The sequence below is a fragment of the Thamnophis sirtalis genome, unplaced genomic scaffold, assembly GCF_051295495.1.
Source record: "Thamnophis sirtalis isolate CommonGarterSnake01/CBP01778 unplaced genomic scaffold, rThaSir2_p1.2 scaffold_2, whole genome shotgun sequence".
NCBI lineage: Eukaryota > Metazoa > Chordata > Lepidosauria > Squamata > Natricidae > Thamnophis > Thamnophis sirtalis.
In genome coordinates this window covers 27981344-27999085 of record NW_028261382.1, presented here as the reverse complement: position 1 = coordinate 27999085, position 17742 = coordinate 27981344, and the positions used below count along the sequence as shown (strand labels likewise).

The window sequence follows — 17742 nt, the reverse complement described above, 5'->3', positions numbered from 1 at the left end:
GCCTCCCTCCTTTCCTTCCTTTCCTTCCTTTCTTCCTCCCTCTCCTTTTTATTTCTTTCTTTCCTCCTTTCTTCCTATATTCTCTTTCCTTCCTTCCTTCTTCCCTGCCTCCCTGCCTCTCTCCCTTCTTTCTTTCTTTCCTCCCTCGTCGTTCCCTTCCTTCCTACATTCTTTCCTTCCTTCCTTCCTTCTTTCTTTCTTCCCTCTTTGCCACTCTCACTTCTTTCCTTCCTTCCTTCCTTCTTTTCTTCCTTTCTTCTTTATTTCTTTCTTCCCACCTTTCCTTCCTTCCTACCTACGTTCTCTTTCCTTCTTTGCTTGCTTCTTTCTGTCCTCCCTCCCTGCCACTCTCACTTCTTTCCTTCCTTCTTTCCTTCCTTCTTTATTTCTTTCTTTCTTTCCTTCCTTCCTACGTTCTCTTTCCTTCCTTCTTTTCGAGAGTCCACTTATTCTTTCCCCCGCAGATGCCTCTCGCCGACTTAGTCTCCAAAGGAGGTGAGAAGGCGACTTTCCCACTCGAGGGGGACGGGAGTCTGCCTCATTCTTTGCGGGCAGAAAGGAAGCAAAAGGGGGCGTGTGGGGGGGGGGCGGACAGGGACCAATGAACCTCCTGAGAGAGATCGGAGGGGAGGACGTCTCTGCGAAGAACAATTTCCTCGCCGGCGATGCCCGAGTGGCGAGGGAGCGAGCGGTGGTAGCAAAGTGGCTTCCTGGACGGCGCGGTCTGTCCGACTAAGGCGAGGACGGTTCCCCAGGCGGCGGGGGAGCCTTCGCCCTTCCCGGGCCGAGCCGGCGACCGACGAGCACATGGTGGACGGAGCCGGGCGGGCGGGGAGCAGCCAATGGGCGCCGTGCCCGACGTGATGTCAGAGCGGCGCTAGAAAAGGCGCGGAGCCTTGCGCGGGCTGGGACTGCGGCGGCTTCTGCCCGGAACGCGGCTCCTCCTCCCGGTCCTCCCCCTCCTCCAGCCTCGCGTTCCCGCCCCCCTGCCTCGGTCCCCGAAGCGGCAGCCGGGCTCAGCAGCTGCCGTCGCCACCGCCGCCACTTCCGCGCCTGACGGAGAAAGAGGAGGAGGAGGAGGCGCAGCGGCGGCCCTGCTCCCGGTTGCCTCCCTCCTTGCGCGGATCCGGCCCTCTCCACTCGCCGCAGCGCCTAGGCCTCTTCCACCACCGGAGCCGTCCCGAGCACCACCGGGAGAAGCGGAGGCGGCCGCCCGTACCTCGCCCGCCGTCCGTGCGCCCGGTCCGGCGGGCGGGCCTGGAGCCCGCGATGCTTTGAGCCCGGCCGTGCAACCCCTCGTTTCTCCGCCGGCCTGGAGACAGAAGCCAGCCGGAGGAGGAAGAAGAGACGAGACGGGGCGGCCGGAGGGGCCGGGGAATGGCACCGCCTCGCCTCCGGTAACCGGGGAGCCAGAAGCGGCGATCGCGGGGAGCGGCGGAGAGGCGCGGGGCCTCCGGCGCGGCCATGCTTTTCCACAGCTTAGCCGGCTCCGAGATGCAGGGCGTCATCGACGAGATGGACCGGCGGAGCAAAGGAGACGCGCCCGCCATCACTTCGGTCATCGACCGCGGTGAAACCGAAACGGTAGGGCTCGCGGCGGCGGCGGCAGGCCCGGAGCCCCACTTTGAGGCGGGGAAAGATTCGGTGCGAGGCCGGGCTAGGGGCTCGGCTTCTCGGTCCCCAGTCGCGGTCCCAAAAGCTCCCGAGAAGGCACCTCCAACGAAATACGGACCCTTGCGGGATTTGGGTAGGGGGGAAGGGAGGAAAAAGGGTCGCGGAGCCGCGGAACTGGGAGCGATTCAATCTGGAAAATTTCCAGCCGAAGCGAAGCCGTTGTTCCTCGCCGACTTTAAGCGGAAGAAGCTCGGTTTTTAATAACCCAAATCCTACCCCCTAAAAGTCATTTTTGATTAAGGATTATATTTTTCTGCTCCTCTCTCTAGTTATATCCCCCCCCACCGCCTGAAAGACATAAAATTAAATCAATTCAGGTGGATAACTAAGGCAAAGTTAGCCCACCTTCTTCAACCGAGCCAGAAAAGTGACTTGGCGAGAGAGAGGCTTTATTTTTTAATTACGATGCTTTAAAAATTTCATTTACAATCGCTCACCTCCCCAAATCTAAGTCCCTTGTCTATCTACGGGCTTTGCTTCCTCCCCCCCCCAATTTGCTTTGAATGTGTTTGCTTAACTAAGTGGCCTCGGTCGGCAACATTTTAATAGGGGGATTAGCATTTATCGAGGTTTTTTTTTTTTGCGCTGGTTTATTTCCCACTTCTTGAAATCCTTTGCTTTCGCGGGTTTGAATTAGAGAAATGAACATTACCCGGTAAAGCGCCTTCCAGCCGTGTATAATATTTTTAAATAGTGGCAAAAAAAATAACAATAGCATTGTCAACAATAATCTGTGTATAAATAAATGCATGGTGTGAAATGCTATTTATTTGGGGACATTATTTCTAAGTTGAACGAAAAGAGGCCTTTTCCAAATATTTTTCATCCGCGTTGTCTTATTTTTCTTCGACATTTCTTGGCACACAGGAGTCGGGAAAGAGAAGAGAACAGTTTTTCCCGTTTTTCTTTTCTTTTTTGTTTTACTGTTATTATTGTTGTTGCTATAATTCCCCCCCCCCCCCAAATGAGTCTGCTATTTTTTGCCCTTAGCATTTTTTTTCCTGCAGAGACGCTTTGAAGAGAGAACCCAAGAAATCTATTCACTTATTTTTGCAGAGTTCCGAGCTTGGGCTTCTAACTATTCCGGCAGGAATTAAATAATAGGACAACCAGCTCCCCGCTTCCAAATATTAAAATCTATTTTCAAAAGATTTCCCCACTTTCTCATTTCAAATTAGAGGAACAGTTGTTGTTTTTTTGGCAGGAAAAATAAAATTCATCCGATGCTTAGGGATCTCTATTAAAAAAAAATCCCCGCCTCTTCCATTTCTAATTAAAATAATTATTTGTCCTATTTAAAAAAGAAAGATGACAGAAGAAGGGAATTTTCCTCCCCCAATACCTGCCGAAATGGGGTTGGATAAATTAAAATTTTACATTTTAAAATATTTTTATAAGAAAGAGGGGAAAAAAAAGATCCTTCGACCAGCTTGGTTATTTAGGCAGAAGGAGGAAAAAAATCCACCTCGAATAAATTCAAACTTAAACTCCGCGGAAGCTTCCAGTATGGAAGGAACTCCAAGTGAGTTCGCTCGGGGCAAATTTCCGCTGAAGTCGGTTAGAATCTCAGGCAGGGCTGATTGTAGCCAGATGTTTTGCGCTTCTTCGGAAGTGATGCCTGCTTAGCTTCTGTCGTGGAAACGCGCAAAAACACGGGCTTGGCTCTGTACGAAGCGCCCTTCCCTTCCTTCCACTCCTACCCGCTTAAATTTTCTTCATTTTTTCCTTTAAAACAACAACAACAGCAGCAGCAACAATGGGGAAATCTCCGAGGAGTAACGCGAGCGGCCGTTATTTTGTTAGCAGGAGAATATTTATTAGATTGGTGTGTGTGTTTTTAAAAAAAGGAAATATTACTAATTTTTGCTTTCTTCAAAGAGTTGAAAAGGGAGTTCCGAGCGAGATGAAACTGTCACTTTTAGGATTTGCACCCCTATTTATTTTACTCGCACCCCCACCGTTTCGCTTTTCCCGACGCGTCCCCCCTTCCCCCTTTTCGGTGGCACAATCCGTTACGGCGAGATACGCGCAGAGAGAAACAGAGTGGGTTCAAGACAACGCCGCTAACTCGAGCCCCGAATTCACACACACAGACACACCCCAGTTTCGGCTTCGTAGACACGCAGAAAGGCTGAATTCCCCCTAAAACTGGAGCGAGGATTTTTACAGCTACCCGGATCTGAAAACGCGGCCTCTTCTGCCCAGCTCTGACCTGACCTGGGTTGTGAGAAGAGAGCCAGGGAAGATGGAGAAAAGATTTAGGGGCTCTCGGGCCCCACCCACCCCTCGCCCGGTTTAGGCATTTCCAGGCAAGGCTTCCCGGGCCGGACAGGTGAAGCGAACAGCGTTGGCGTTCGCGGTAAACGCGGCTTTTTCTCCCCTCTTTCCGCAGCACGCTATGCCGTCGGTCAGCAGCGAACGGGCCGCCCTGTGCGCCGGCTGCGGGGGAAAGATTTCGGACCGCTACTACCTCCTGGCGGTGGACAAGCAGTGGCACATGCGTTGTCTGAAGTGTTGCGAGTGTAAACTGAACCTGGAATCGGAGCTCACCTGCTTCAGCAAAGACGGCAGCATCTACTGCAAGGAAGACTACTACAGGTAAGGAGCTTGGGAAGGGGACGGGGCAGGTCTGGCCTGCGGGGACGGGACGGGAGAGCGGGCTGGAAGCTCCCCGGCTCGGTCTTCATAAAGACATACCTGCCGGCTCACCTGGCCCAACAGCCGGCTTGTGCGGGGCGCTTTCCGAAAGGGGGAGGGCTGGGAGAGAGCGAGGGGCAGGGTCCTTTCCCGCGTGGTGGAGGGCGCTTCCCTTTCTTACCCCCCCCAAAGAAAGGCAGGGAGGAACTGTGCACCTGTTCAGGTGAAGGCCTCAAAGGTTTCTCTCCTTTTTGTGTCTCTCTCTCTTCCCTCTCTCTGGCTGGCAGGAGGTTCTCGGTGCAGCGCTGCGCTCGCTGCCACTTGGGCATCTCCGCCTCGGAGATGGTGATGCGCGCCCGGGACTCGGTTTACCACCTGAACTGCTTCACCTGCTCCACCTGCGCCAAGATGCTCACCACCGGCGACCACTTCGGCATGAAGGACGGGCTGGTTTACTGCCGCCTGCACTTCGAGGCGCTGCTGCGGGATGAGTACCAGCTGCACTTCAACCATGCCGAGGGGGTGGCCGGCAAGGGCCCCGCGCTGGGGGCCGCCGCCCCGCTGGGCCTGCCCTATTACAACGGCGTGGGCACCGTGCAGAAGGGGCGGCCCAGGAAACGGAAGAGCCCGGGACCCGGCGCCGAGCTGGCTGCCTACAACGCAGGTAAAAAAAGAGAAAAAAAAACCCCGTGCGCTGCGCCCTCCCGGTTTTGCAAACAGGACCCGCTTTTGCGCCAGGCTTCGTTTGGCGAGGAAGGCGCCGTCGCGCGTCCGGGACACCCCCGTTTGTCGACTTGGCGGCTTGGGGAGAACAAGCCTGTTGGAGTTTTTTTCGCGGGGGGGGGGACCCGGGCACCTCCTCGTCGTCATCCCCTGCTCTGCGCCTGGGCCTTGAACTCGCCCTGAAATTGCGCGCTTCGGCAAGGACGTCTTTAACAGCATTATGGGGTCCCCGGGAAAGTAGTGTTACTACTGGGGTCCCTACGACAACTACTCCCAGGAATAAAAATGTGAAAATTAAACGCATAGTGGCTCAGACGGCTGGGCTTGTCAATCAGAAAGGTCGGTGGTTCGAATCCCTAGCCCCTCGTAACGGAGTGAGCTCCTGTGAGTTGTCCCAGTTTCTGCCAAGGTGACAGTTCGAAATGCATGTAAGAGTGCAAGTAGAAAAATAGGGACCACCTTTGGTGGGATGGGAACAACGTTCCGTGCAAGTTATGCCGGCCACATGACCACGGAGACTCTCCGGACAGCCTTTGAAACGGAGATGAGCACACCCCACCCCGGAGTCGGGAACGACTAGCACGTATGTGCGAGGGGAACCTTTACCTTTACCTATTATTTTTTTTTAAAAAATATAGTTAAATGTAATGAATACATTGCTGTATTTATAGGATACAAGGTGCATTGAAGGGTTAACATACACAGATTAGTCTGGGGCCCCTCTGCTCGCCATTCCCACATGCGTTAAGACAGCCGTGGGCCTGGGACGTTCCCACGTTCGGAACAGCGGACCTCCGCTTATTCGAGGGAGTTTTGAGACAGGATCCCTTCTCTCAGCTTGGGCGCTAAAGCTGCGGGGTCTTCGCTGCTTTAGAGACGGGCTGGGCCGGGGCCGGGGGCGCTGGGGTGGAGATCCCGGGTTTCAGGAACGTGAGGAAAGTCGCGTTTCCTGCACGTCGGGGTCGGGGTTGACCTTGGCCGCGCTATCGCAGGGCCGAGCAGAGAGGTTTCCCCTGCTTTTCCCCGGGGTGGCTCGCGGGTAATTTCGGAATTTCGGGCTGTGCAATTGGGGTGTGCTATTCATCCGTGTGTCGTGCGCGTAGGGTCGGAGACTATTTTGGGGGGGGGGCACAGGAGCGTCACCCGGAGTTTCTTAGCTAAGAAAGGAAAGATGTTATTATGATTTTTTTTTTCTGTTGCGAGTCCGGCACGGTTGAAGGCGTCTGAACCTCGGCGAGAATGCGTGTCTTATTGGCAGCGGGAATGTATTGAGGAGGGGGATCCGGTGCCGAATATTAGGAGGGGAGTGGGGAGTAAGGAATTATTTGTTTTCTTTCGTCCCCTGGAAATCAACCCCTTTTCTAAGCAGTTGCTCCCTCGCCCCGCACCTGGGAAAGTTTATTCTTCGGCAACCGGCCGCCCACCTTCTATCCCCCCCGCCCCAAACGTAGTAAAGTTGGGACAGGGGGGGAATAGAGAGCAGAGTGAGGTGCGTGCTGGTTAGGTGAAAGCCCCCTACCCCAATTGCAAACCCGGGGAAGGAATTAAAGCACTTTCTTTGATTGCGCCTGTATCCGAACGCGAGTCGCATCTTGGTTCTATCATTTTCCCCGTCAATTTTGGGGCTCGAACTGAGGGTCGCGGGGGTGGGGCAGGAGAGGAGGAAGGGGAAGGGGAGAGGTTGGATGGGAGGCTGATGCAGCTGAAGAACGGGAGAGTGGACCGGGCCGTTTTTGTTGGCCAGGCTAAAGGCGCGCGGGAGCCGTTTTCCTGGACGCGAATCGAGTCTGACAGGCGGAAAAACGGCTTCGGAGGGGGGCCCGGATTTCAAAAGGATTGTCCCCCCCACCTCCTCCGTTGCCCCAAACGGTTTGCGCGGGGGCTCCCCTCCTCTGCATTTGGGAACTTTTCTTTCTTTCTTTCTTTCTTTCTTTCTTTCTTTCTTTCTTTTTCTTTCTTTCTTCCCCACTCTTTCTTTCTTTTTCTTTCTTTCTCTCTCCTCTCTCTTTCTTTCTTTTTCTTTCTTTCTTTCTCTCTCCTCTCTCTTTCTTTCCCTTGCTTTCTTCTTTTTTCTTTCTCTCTCTTTCTTTTGTTCTCTCTTTTTCTTTCTCTCTCTTTTTTCTTTCTCTTTCTCTCTCTTTCTTTCTTTCCCTTGCTCTCTTCTTTCTTTTTTATTTATTTATTTCTTTCCCTCTCTCTTTTGTTCTCTTTTTCTTTCTCTCTTTTCTTTCTTTCTTTCTTTCCTTCACTCTTCTTTCTTTCTTTTTTCTTTCTTTCTCTCCCCCCCTCTCTTTATTTCCTTGTTGGGGGGAATTCAAAGCCATCTCTTCTTTCCCATCGTATTATTATTATTATTATTATTATTATTATTATTATTATTATTATTATTATTTTAAAATCCTCAAAAAAAACCTTTCTCAAATCGCAGCAAACTCCCCCAGGAAGAACAGAAATTCAGAGACATGTCCCCTCCCCTGTTTTCTTCATCCAATGGAAAACGGCCCTCTTTCCCCTCCCCACTTTTCTAGGGTTGCACCCCCCCAAGAATCTCCCCCCCTCCTGGGCTTCTTTCTTGTGGGGGAAGGGTAGAAGAGCCTTGCCGGCCTATTGAGAAAACTCCCACTCCCCCTTTATCCAGAAAGGACAAGGAAAGCTTTCCCCAAATCTACCATTTGACTTGAGTTCCTTCAAGTGACCTATTATTCCTCATTTGATTTGTCCCAGTTCGAACCAACTTGGCTACAGAATACATTAAAGTAAGTGTATGTGTGTGAGACACACACACACACACACACACAGAGAGAGAGAGAGACAGAGAGAGACAGAGACACACAGAGAGAGACAGAGACAGAGACAGAGAGACAGAGACAGAGAGGTTGGGCTGTTTCTCTACAGCAGTGGTTCCCAAACTTGGCAACTTTAAGACTTGTGGACTTCAACTCCCAGAATTCTCCAGCCAGCAGAGTCTTAAAGTTGCCAAGTTTGGGAACCACTGCTCTACAGTACCCCTTCTTGCTGGTCTTTAGTTTGTGTTCGCACCCCAATAATTTGGATCTGTCCCATACCTCTAGCCCTCTCTTGGACAGAAACTCTGGGGAGCTACCGAGAAGTGGGGAAGTCAAATCGTGGTAGGTCATATAAAGCCCAAGGGGGAAGTTCCATCTCACAGGGTAAGAAGGTTCATAACAGAAAGAAATAGAAGAAGGATAGAATGAAAGAGTTGGAAGGGGGCCTTAGAGGTCTTCTAGCCCAATCCCCAGCTCAAGCAGGAGACCCTACACCAATTCCGGACAAATATCTTAAAGGTGTTTTTTTAAAGGAACTTACCGGTACTTGTTTTTTTTTCTTTTGAAGACATTTTGCTTCTCATCCAAGAAGCTTCTTCAACTCTCTGGATAGTGGGGAATTGGAAGGATTTATATTCCTTCCAGACAGCTGGTCATTTGCATCCTTTTTTTAGAGGGTCCTTGAGGCACTTGGAGGTTTACCAGTAGGAATAAAAAAAAATCCTTCCATTGTTGAGTCCTTATATTCAAATAGGAATATCAATCCTTTCATTGCCCACCATCATCCTGTCTGAACTGAAGAAGCTTCTTGGATGAGAAGCAAAATGTCTTTAAAAAAAGGAAAAAAAAAAACGTAAAGTCCAATTGTCTCCTGAAAAAGCACCTTTGGGACAACCATGACCTGGGGCAGGGGGTCACCAACCTTTCTGAGCTCAGGGACCACTAAATTCATAATTTTAAATCTCACAGACCATTAATGTGAATTTTAAAAAAAGATAAATACGATTTAGTGCAATATAAATATGCAATATGTGCTAGTCGTTCCTGACTCTAGGGGGCGGTGCTCATCTCTGTTTCAAAGCCGAAGAGCCAGTGCTGTCCGAAGACGTCTCCGTGGTCATGACTCAATGCCGAAGGCGCACGGAACGCTGTTCCCTTCCCACCAAAGGTAGTTCCTATTTTTCTACTTGCATTTATTTACGTGCTTTCGAACTGCTAGGTTGGAAGAAGCTGGGATAAGTCACAGGAGTTCACCCCGTTATGCGGCGCCAGGGATTCGAACCGCCGAACTGCTGATTATTTTGATGGACAAACTTCAGCGTCATAGCCACTGTGCCACTTTTAGGGCAATATAAAAAAAATGCATCCCACGCACCACTGTTTTGGTGACCACTGACCTGGAGGACGGAGAATCTCTATGGACTTCCAGACAAATTCTTGAAACTCTAAAGTGTTGGAGTAGCTACAACTTCTGAAGGCACGCCAATTCTGAGTCAGAAGTCTCTTTATAGGGACCGCTCGGTTTTTGGCCGCCAGGAAATATTCTCCTGATTGGTGGGGGGGGGGGGAGGCCTCCCCGGTGATTCTAGCACTTGGCTGTGTTCTGACCCAGCCTTAGCAGAAGCAAGAAACGGAAAAAAACCACTTTATTTACCTCTTGGGAATTAATGACATTCACACCCCGAAAAGTCCAGGCAATAGTCCTTCAAGGAGTTAACGGCAGTAACAGACCTTGTCAGTTCCTTGCTATTATTGCAAGTATCCCCCCCACCCCCTGAAAGGCTGCAAATTAAGTTCTGACAAGCAGCCTTTGGATGCACGAAACACCATGAGCAAAATCTTCAGAAATCTGAACTGTTGTCTTCTACGACCACCATTCCCCTTTCCTTCTATTTATTCCCCAGCCAGGGAGGGACCGTTCTGTGTCCTAGTGTGTTTTGCTTCCCGAATTGACTCCTTGTCCTCCGTTGTTCTCCTCTCCAAACAGCTCTGTGCATCCGTGAGCCGAGGTGGTGCAGTGGTTAGGGTGCAGTACTGCAGGCCACTTCAGCTGACTGTTATCTGCAGTTCAGCGGTTCTAATCTCACTGGCTCAAGGTTGACTCAGCCTTCCATCCTTCCGAGGTGGGTGAAATGAGGACCCAGACTGTGGGGGCGATATGCTGACTCTGTAAACTGCTTAGAGAGGGCTGAAAGCCCTATGAAGCGGTATATAAGTCTAACTGCTATTGCTATTGCTATTGCATCTGGGAACAGGCGCCAGCTGTTCCCCCTCCCTATTTATCTCAGCCTCCAAAGGCAGCTGCCTCTCCGATGGCTGGGAAATGTCGGGCAACCCTGGCTCTTATCTCTGCATCCAACGCTGAGCATCCATCAGAACCTTCCCCGGGTTCTGGAGCCCGGGGAAGGCCTGCCAGCTGCTCTGCTGGCAGCTGGCAGGCCACAACAGGCTGGTAGATTCTTGAGAGAGATTCTAGATTGGTGGTGGTGGTGGGAAATTGAATCTCATAGGTTGCTATTCCTCAATTGCGCCAAAGCTGCTCCCTTTAGGGTGAGCCTGGAAGTATTGGGGTCGTTTTCTTGATCCCCCTCCCCTCCCCCTGTGAAGGCTCAAGTGATTGACAGTGGCATTTCAATGGTTTGGTGTTTGAGACCTGTTTTTCTGGCCCCCAGTGTGGAAGCATCCCCCCCAAACCCCCTGGAAGACTGTGGCCCACCCCTCCTAAAGCAATTTTGTCAGGGTAAGTCTACAGCCAGGCAGCTAGGAGTGAATGTCCAGTCCTGGACATTGGGAGACTAACTTATCCTAGGGCCCATGGAGGTTAGAGAGGGCGTGGCGGGACAGGGTCTGGTTGCCTAAAGAGACACACCGTTTGCAGAGAAAGAAGCCCTTTCCCACACAGGTGGGCTGACAGGGAGGGTCTCACCTCACGGCATCTTCATGGCCAAAAAGAGCTCTGCATAGTGGAAGAGGCTATATAGGAACATATAGCCTCTGTATCCAGGTGCACTAGCACTGATAATGTTACCTAGTTGGGTCATGAAACATTTGCAAACAAGCCACTAAGCTCAGAGAGCACCAAGGGCTCTACAGTCCTCCTCCACCTCTTCTTTCTCCTCCTCCTCCTCCTCCTGCTCCTCCCAGCAAACCCCACTTTCCCTTCTAGCACTGATGATGTTACTTAGTTGAGTCATGGAATGTCTGCAAGATAACCACCAAGCTCAGAGAGCACTAAGGACACCCATAGTCCTCCTCATCTTCCTCTTCCTCATCCCCCTCTTCTTTCCCCTCCTCTTCCTCTCCTCCCCTTCCTTCTCTTCCTCCTTCTTCTCTCTCTTCGCCTTCCTCCTCCTCCTCCTCTTCTTCCTCCTCCTCCTCCTCCTCCCAGCAAACCCCACTCTCCCTTCTAGCACTGATGATGTTATTTAGTTGAGTCATGGAACGTCTGCAAGAAAACCACCAAGCTCAGAGAGCACCAAGGACACCCATAGTCCTCCCCCTCTTCCTCTTCCTCTTCCTCCTCTTCCTCCTCCTCCTCTTCTTTCTCCTCCTCTTCTTTCTCCTCCTCTTCCTCTCCTCTCCTTCCTCCTCTTCCTCCTCTTCCTCCTCTTCCTCCTCCTCCTCCTCTTCCTCCTCCTCCTCTTCTTTCTCCTCCTCCTCTTCCTCCTCGCCTTCTTCCTCCTCCTCCTTCTCCTCCCAGCAAACCCCACTCCCTTCTAGCACTGATGATATTACTTAGTTGGATCATGGAACGTCTGCAAGATAACTACCAAGCTCAGAGAGCACCAAGGACCCCTCATTTCAACCCCGAGCTACAAATATTCTCCTGTATTGGTATCCAAAAGGGGATGCAGTGGCTCAGTGGCTAAGACGCTGAGCTTGTTGATCAGAAAGGTCGGCGATTCGGCGGTTCGAACCCCGAGCGCCGCAGAACGGAGGGAGCTCCCGTGACTCGTCCCAGCTTCTGTCAACCGAGCAGTTCGAAAGCACATTTAAAAAATGCAAGTAGAAAAATAGGAGCCACCTTTGGTGGGAAGGGAACAGCGTTCTGTGCGCCTTCAGCATTGAGTCATGCAGGCCACATGACCACAGAGATGTCTTCGGACAGCGCTGGCTCTTCGGCTTTGAAACAGAGATGAGCACTGCCCCCTAGAGTCGTAACAACTAGCACATATGTGTGTGAGGGGAACCTTGCCCTTTGTAGGTGAGTGAGGGGAGAGAATCCATATCGGATTTGTAGTGTCCCGCCCCGATGCTCACCAGGTGCGGCAAGAACTGGGAAGTCCACTCTGCTGGCTTGGTGCTGATTGTATCTCCTTCTGGAAGGACTGTGTGAATAGGTATGAAATAGGTGTCCATGCAACCTGATGTTTATCTCATATCTGTTGGGAGATCTGCTTGCTTAAGAATTGAAAGCAGAAGCAGCACATTAATTTAGAAAAGAGGTGACTTTTGGGGTTTATCGTTGAGGATGGATGTGAGGGGGGAAAGTATTTATGCCAGCTGAAGGAGGCAACATTGCCCATTTGCTACTCAGCCCATCCTTCCAGTGTTTTTAGTTAAATATTTCTCGTTCGGCTCATGGCCTTCGGTTTATCGATCTTCCTGGACTTGTAAAATCTTGATGGGGCACCGTCAAGACTCCTTACCCACATCCTTAAAATTTTGCATGACCTTTTCCTTGTTTAAAATATGGAATAGCAGAGTTGGGAGGGACCCTGCAGGTCATCTAGTCCAACCCCCTGCTCAAGCGGGAGACCCTGCACCATTTATGACAGATGGCAGTCTCTTCTTGAAAGCTTCCAGGGATGAAGCTCCAAAACCTCCATTCCATGGGTGCATTGTCCTCACTGTCGGGAAAATTCCTCCTTATTTCCAGGTTGAACCTCTCCTTGGTCAGTTTCTATCCATTATTCCTTGTCTGGCTTTGGAAAATATGTAGCTTGACTCCCCTCCTCTCTGTGACATTTGAGGGATCAGTCCTAATGACAACACATTTGGAGAAACTGCAGAAGTTTGCTTTATTTAACTTTTAGAAGCAGCCACTATCTTTGTTCTCCCGCGCTGTTAACGGGCGATATTTTAATGTTACGCTTGGTGTTTGCTCTCGATTACTAAAGACCCCTGTATTAACACTAGGATAAGTCACGGTGACCTGACTAGAAGTTAGAACAGAGGTAGAAATAAGAAATGGGGGGGGGGGATATTAGCATATATAATTTTTAACTAATAGAATATAAGCAGTAATCAGATGGAAAGATTAGAGGTTAAATGATGGTATTACTATGTTTGCTTAAATAATATAATCAGTGGAACAGAAGTTGCCTCCAGAAGTTGTGAATGCTCCAACACTGGAAGTCTTTAAGAAGATGTTGGATAGCCATTTGTCTGAAATGGTATAGGGTTTCCTGCCTAGGCAGGGGGTTGGATTAGAAGACCTCCAAGGTCACTTCCAACTCTGCTATTGTATTATTGCAATAATATACATGTACATGTACATTTTAATGCCAATGGTTTTATTACAATAATCATTGGCATTAAAATGCACATGTATATTAATGCTAGGATTATACATGTTTGATTAATGTAACATTAATCCAAGGTGGCTCAGTGGCTAAGATGCTGAACTTGTTGATCAGAAAGGTCAGCAGTTCGGCGGTTCAAATCCCTAGCGCCACGAAATGGAGTGAGCTCCCGTGACTTGTCCCAGCTTCTGCCAACCTAGCAGTTCGAAAGCACATAAAAATGCAAGTAGGAAAATACGAACCACCTTTGGGGGGAAGGGAACAGCGTCCCATGTGCCTTTGGCATTGAGTCATGCCGGCCACATGACCACGGAGATGGCTTCGGAGAGCGAAGGCCCTTCGGCTTTGAAACGGAGATGAGCACCGGCCCCCTAGAGTTGGGAACGACTAGCACATAAGTGCGAGGGGAACTTTTATCTTTTTATGTATGCTTAAATAATATTACCATTGGCGTTAAAATGGCACATTGATATATTGAATAATTACTTTAAAACAAACATGTATATTAATACTAGGGTTATATAAGTTTGATTAGTTTCATCCTCTCTCTCTCTCTCTCTCTCTCACACACACACACACACACACACGCACATGCACACACACACACACATGCACACACACACACAGGAAAATTCACTGCGTCTCTCAAGTGCCATACCGTCCCCAGGGAGTGTTTAGGAACATTGCGTGACACAGTGGCGTCAGCTGCCTGTGGGCCAAATAAAACTCTTGATTTCAGCCACCGACAAAGATCAACTTAACTAATCTGGCACCAAATTGGCATCCATGCAGACCCTCTGTGCTGGGGGGTGGAGGGGTGGTCTGCCTCATTCCTTTCCCCCTCCCCCAGCTCATGCTTTACGCCAAACAAAACACCTCAAATAATGCCCTCCTAAGTAAAGAAGCTGCTGTGGAGGTTTGCTTTAGCTGGCTGCAAGAAATTGCCTTCGTTCATGGATAACTTTAAATTGGGGTTTTCCTAAATGCGAGCTGGAAAGAAGAAAGAAAGAATTAATTTTCTGGTTTTTGTTCGCTTTTCGATCAAGAGGGCAAGCTTTGGCACAGAGCTCCTGAGCATTTATGAAAAGATGTGTCGGGGGGTTGTGTACAACGATCAAACAACTTGCAGGCAACTTTTGGTTATTTATGGCAAGGTGAAGGTAAAGGCGTATGGGATGCGGTGACTTAGTAGCTAAGACGCTGCGCTTGTTGATCAGAAAGGTCAGCAGTTTGGCGGTTCGAATCCCTAGTGCCACATAATGGAGTGAGCTCCCATGACTTGTCCCAGCTTCTGCCAACCTAACCGTTCGAAAGCAGGTAAAAAATGCAAGTAGAAAAATAGGAACCACCTTTGATGGGAAGGTAACAGCGTTCCGTGCGCCTTCGGCATTGAGTCATGCCGGTCACATGACCACGGAGACGTCTTCGGACAGCGCTGGCTCTTTGGCTTTGAAAGGGAGATGAGCACCGCCCCCTAGAGTCAGGAACGACTAGCATAGATGTGGGAGGGGGAACCTTTACCATTTTAAAGGCAAAGGTGAGGTGTAAGAAAGGATGACTTAAAAGGATCACTTTAATGGGCCACACTGTGGCCATCCCTGGGCCACCCTGTTCTTTTTATATCACAGCTCCGAATATTTGGGGTCTCTTTTTCTCAATGAGGTCTGGGACCTTGCAAGAAATCTGAGCTTTGCCTCTTGCATTCGCCACGGCCTTCTGCGATCACCTCAGATTACGTCCTAAAAAACATTACTCGCTTTTTATTGTTATTGACGCTGCTTGTGAGCAAGGATGGAGCCCATTTGGAAGTGGTGTGCTGTGCATGATGGGTTGCTTTTACCAAGCTGTTGGCGAGGGTTGTTTTTTTTTTTTTTTTTTCATTTCTGCCCAGTCTGGAAACATTCTGGTATTTTTGCAGCGCTTGAGCCCCCCCTGAAGGGCAACTGGTTGATTTTGACTCCTGAATTTGGGATCCAGATTTAATTCAGAATTTCCAAATTTCTGACCTGCACTTGACTTAACTGCACCAATTTTCAGGTCCCTGTCAGAAGTAGATCAGATAATCGGATGAAGGACAATTTTAAAAGCTTGCGCAGATATGTTGAGACAGCGGGATCGATAATTCACGCATTAGAACACCCACGAGAGATATTTCTCTCTCTCTCTCTCTCTCTCTCTCTCTCTCTCTCTCTCTCTCTCTCTCTCCTCTCTCTCTGTCTCTCTCTCTCTCTTCCTGAGGTTTTCCAAAAGAACAGGATTTCTTCCTCTCTGCTGCCCCCGAAAAGGCAAATGTGCATGGCAGTTTTTAAAAGCCTTATATGCCTTTTTTTTAGGGAGGGGGTGTGTGTTTCAATAGATATTAAGGAACGCGGTGGCTTGGTGGCTAAGATGCTGAGCTTGTCGGTCAGAAAGGTCGGCAGTTTGGCGGTTTGAATCCTGAGCGCGCGTAACAGAGTGAGCTCCCATGACTTGTCCCAGCTTCCGCCAACCTAGCAGTTCGAAAGCAATGCAAGTAGAAAAATAGGAACCACCTTTGGTGGGAAGGGAATAGTGTTGCGTGCGCCTTTGGCGTTGAGTCATGCCGGCCACATGACCATGGAGACATCTTCGGACAGCGCTGGCTCTTCGGCTTTGAAGCGGAGAGGAGCACTGCCCCCTAGAGTCGGGAACGACTAGCACAGATGTGCGTGGGGAACCTTTATCCTTACAGTAGTTATTGCATATCTTAATTTAAACTTGCTTTGGAAAAGGAAGAGCTTCTAGTTAATGGCCGACACTGTCCTTTTAATTCTTGGCAAGGGGTTTCTTGGTTTGTTGGGGTTTAACTGTGTTTAGTTAGCGAAGAAGGGGACTGGGAGAGAGAAAATAAACTCAAAACCAGATTTGTGCATTTATTTTTAAAAGAGCTTTGGATTTTTAACGGCCTGGAAAGACGGAGAGAAACGTACTTTGAAAGTTTTCTGCCTGGGCCTCTGGGCGCAGCTCAAACCTTCTGCTCTATTCTTCCCTCAAATTATAGGTCAACTTTTCCATCAGGTGGCGACGTCCTCCCCCTACCCTCCCCCTCAGGGCTTCCCCCTCCCTCCCTTTAAGCAGTCTTTTACTTAGTTAATGGGCTGCTTTCTCATCCTGCAGAGGGGAACTCAAAGAAGGGAGGTTTTGAATGAGTTTTTTTTTTCTCCCTATTGAGGCTGGAGTGGAGTTGGGAGTTTGCAGCTGTGCCATGCCGCTGAACAAGCTGAAGTGCGTTAAAACATTTCTTTTCTTTTCTTTATTTTTTTGGCAAAGCCATTCTTTTCTTCTCCTGGGGGTCTGGAAAGGGAGCGCCAAGTGTAAGATTGGCATGAGGCTCTTTCTCTCTGTGTGTGTGTGTGTGTGTGTGTGTGTGTGTGTGTGTGTGTGTGAGAGAGAGAGAGAGAGAGAGAGAGAGAGAGAACATGAAGATACAAATACATGCAAACAGTGGCAGAAAGCAAGAGCCCTCTGTCCAACTTCAGCCCATCCCCACTCAACCCCCCACTCCCAGCTCACTTTGTAAAGGAAGCAAAGGTGAAGCTGTGTGTGGGGGGGGTGGGGTGTCTTGCAGGCTGAGATCCGTGCACAAGCGACAGGATTATATCGTGCATGTCGGAATCTGGGTTTAAATGCTGTCTAACGTGGGTGAAATCCAGCAGGTTCTGACAGGTTCTGGAGAACCGGTAGCGGAAATTTTGAGTAGTTTGGAAAACCGGTAGCGGAAATTTTGAGTAGTTCGGAGAACCGGTAGTGGAAATTTTGAGTAGTTCAGAGAACCGGTAGTGGAAATTTTGAGTAGTTCGGAGAACGGGTAGCAGAAATTTTGAGTAGTTTGGAGAACTGGTAGCAGAAATTTTGAGTAGTTTGGAGAAACGGTAGCGGAAATTTTGAGTAGTTTGGAGAACAGGTAGTGGAAACTTTGAGTAGTTTGGAGAACCGGTAGTGGAAATTTTGAGTAGTTCGGAGAACCGGTAGTGGAAATTTTGAGTAGTTCAGAGAACCGGTAGCAGAAATTTTGAGTAGTTCGGAGAACCGGTAGTGGAAATTTTGAGTAGTTCAGAGAACCGGTAGCAGAAATTTTGAGTAGTTCGGAGAACCGGTAGTGGAAATTTTGAGTAGTTCAGAGAACCGATAGTGGAAATTTTGAGTAGTTCAGAGTACCGGTAGTGGAAATTTTGAGTAGTTCGGAGAACCGGTAGCAGAAATTTTGAGTAGTTTGGAGAACTGGTAATGGAAATTTTGAGTAGTTTGGAGAACCAGTAGTGGAAATTTTGAGTAGTTTGGAGAACCGGTAGTGGAAATTTTGAGTAGTTTGGAGAACCAGTAGCAGAAATTTGGAGTAGTTTGGAGAACTGGTAATGGAAATTTTGAGTAGTTTGGAG

The 17742-nt window shown here is 49.4% G+C and overlaps 1 protein-coding gene across 1 annotated transcript in view; it reads left to right on the top strand.

Annotated features, from left to right (window-relative positions):
* Positions 1-1425: 1425 nt before the first annotated feature.
* The window catches only part of LHX2 (LIM homeobox 2), a 33130-nt gene continuing 16813 nt past the window's right edge, over positions 1426-17742 (top strand). The window contains exons 1-3 of the mRNA XM_087703648.1: positions 1426-1584; positions 4067-4272; positions 4599-4975. Of these exons, the coding sequence (XP_087559774.1) occupies positions 1465-1584; positions 4067-4272; positions 4599-4975 (703 nt within the window). The 5' untranslated portion in view covers positions 1426-1464. The remainder of the gene's footprint in view (positions 1585-4066; positions 4273-4598; positions 4976-17742) is intronic.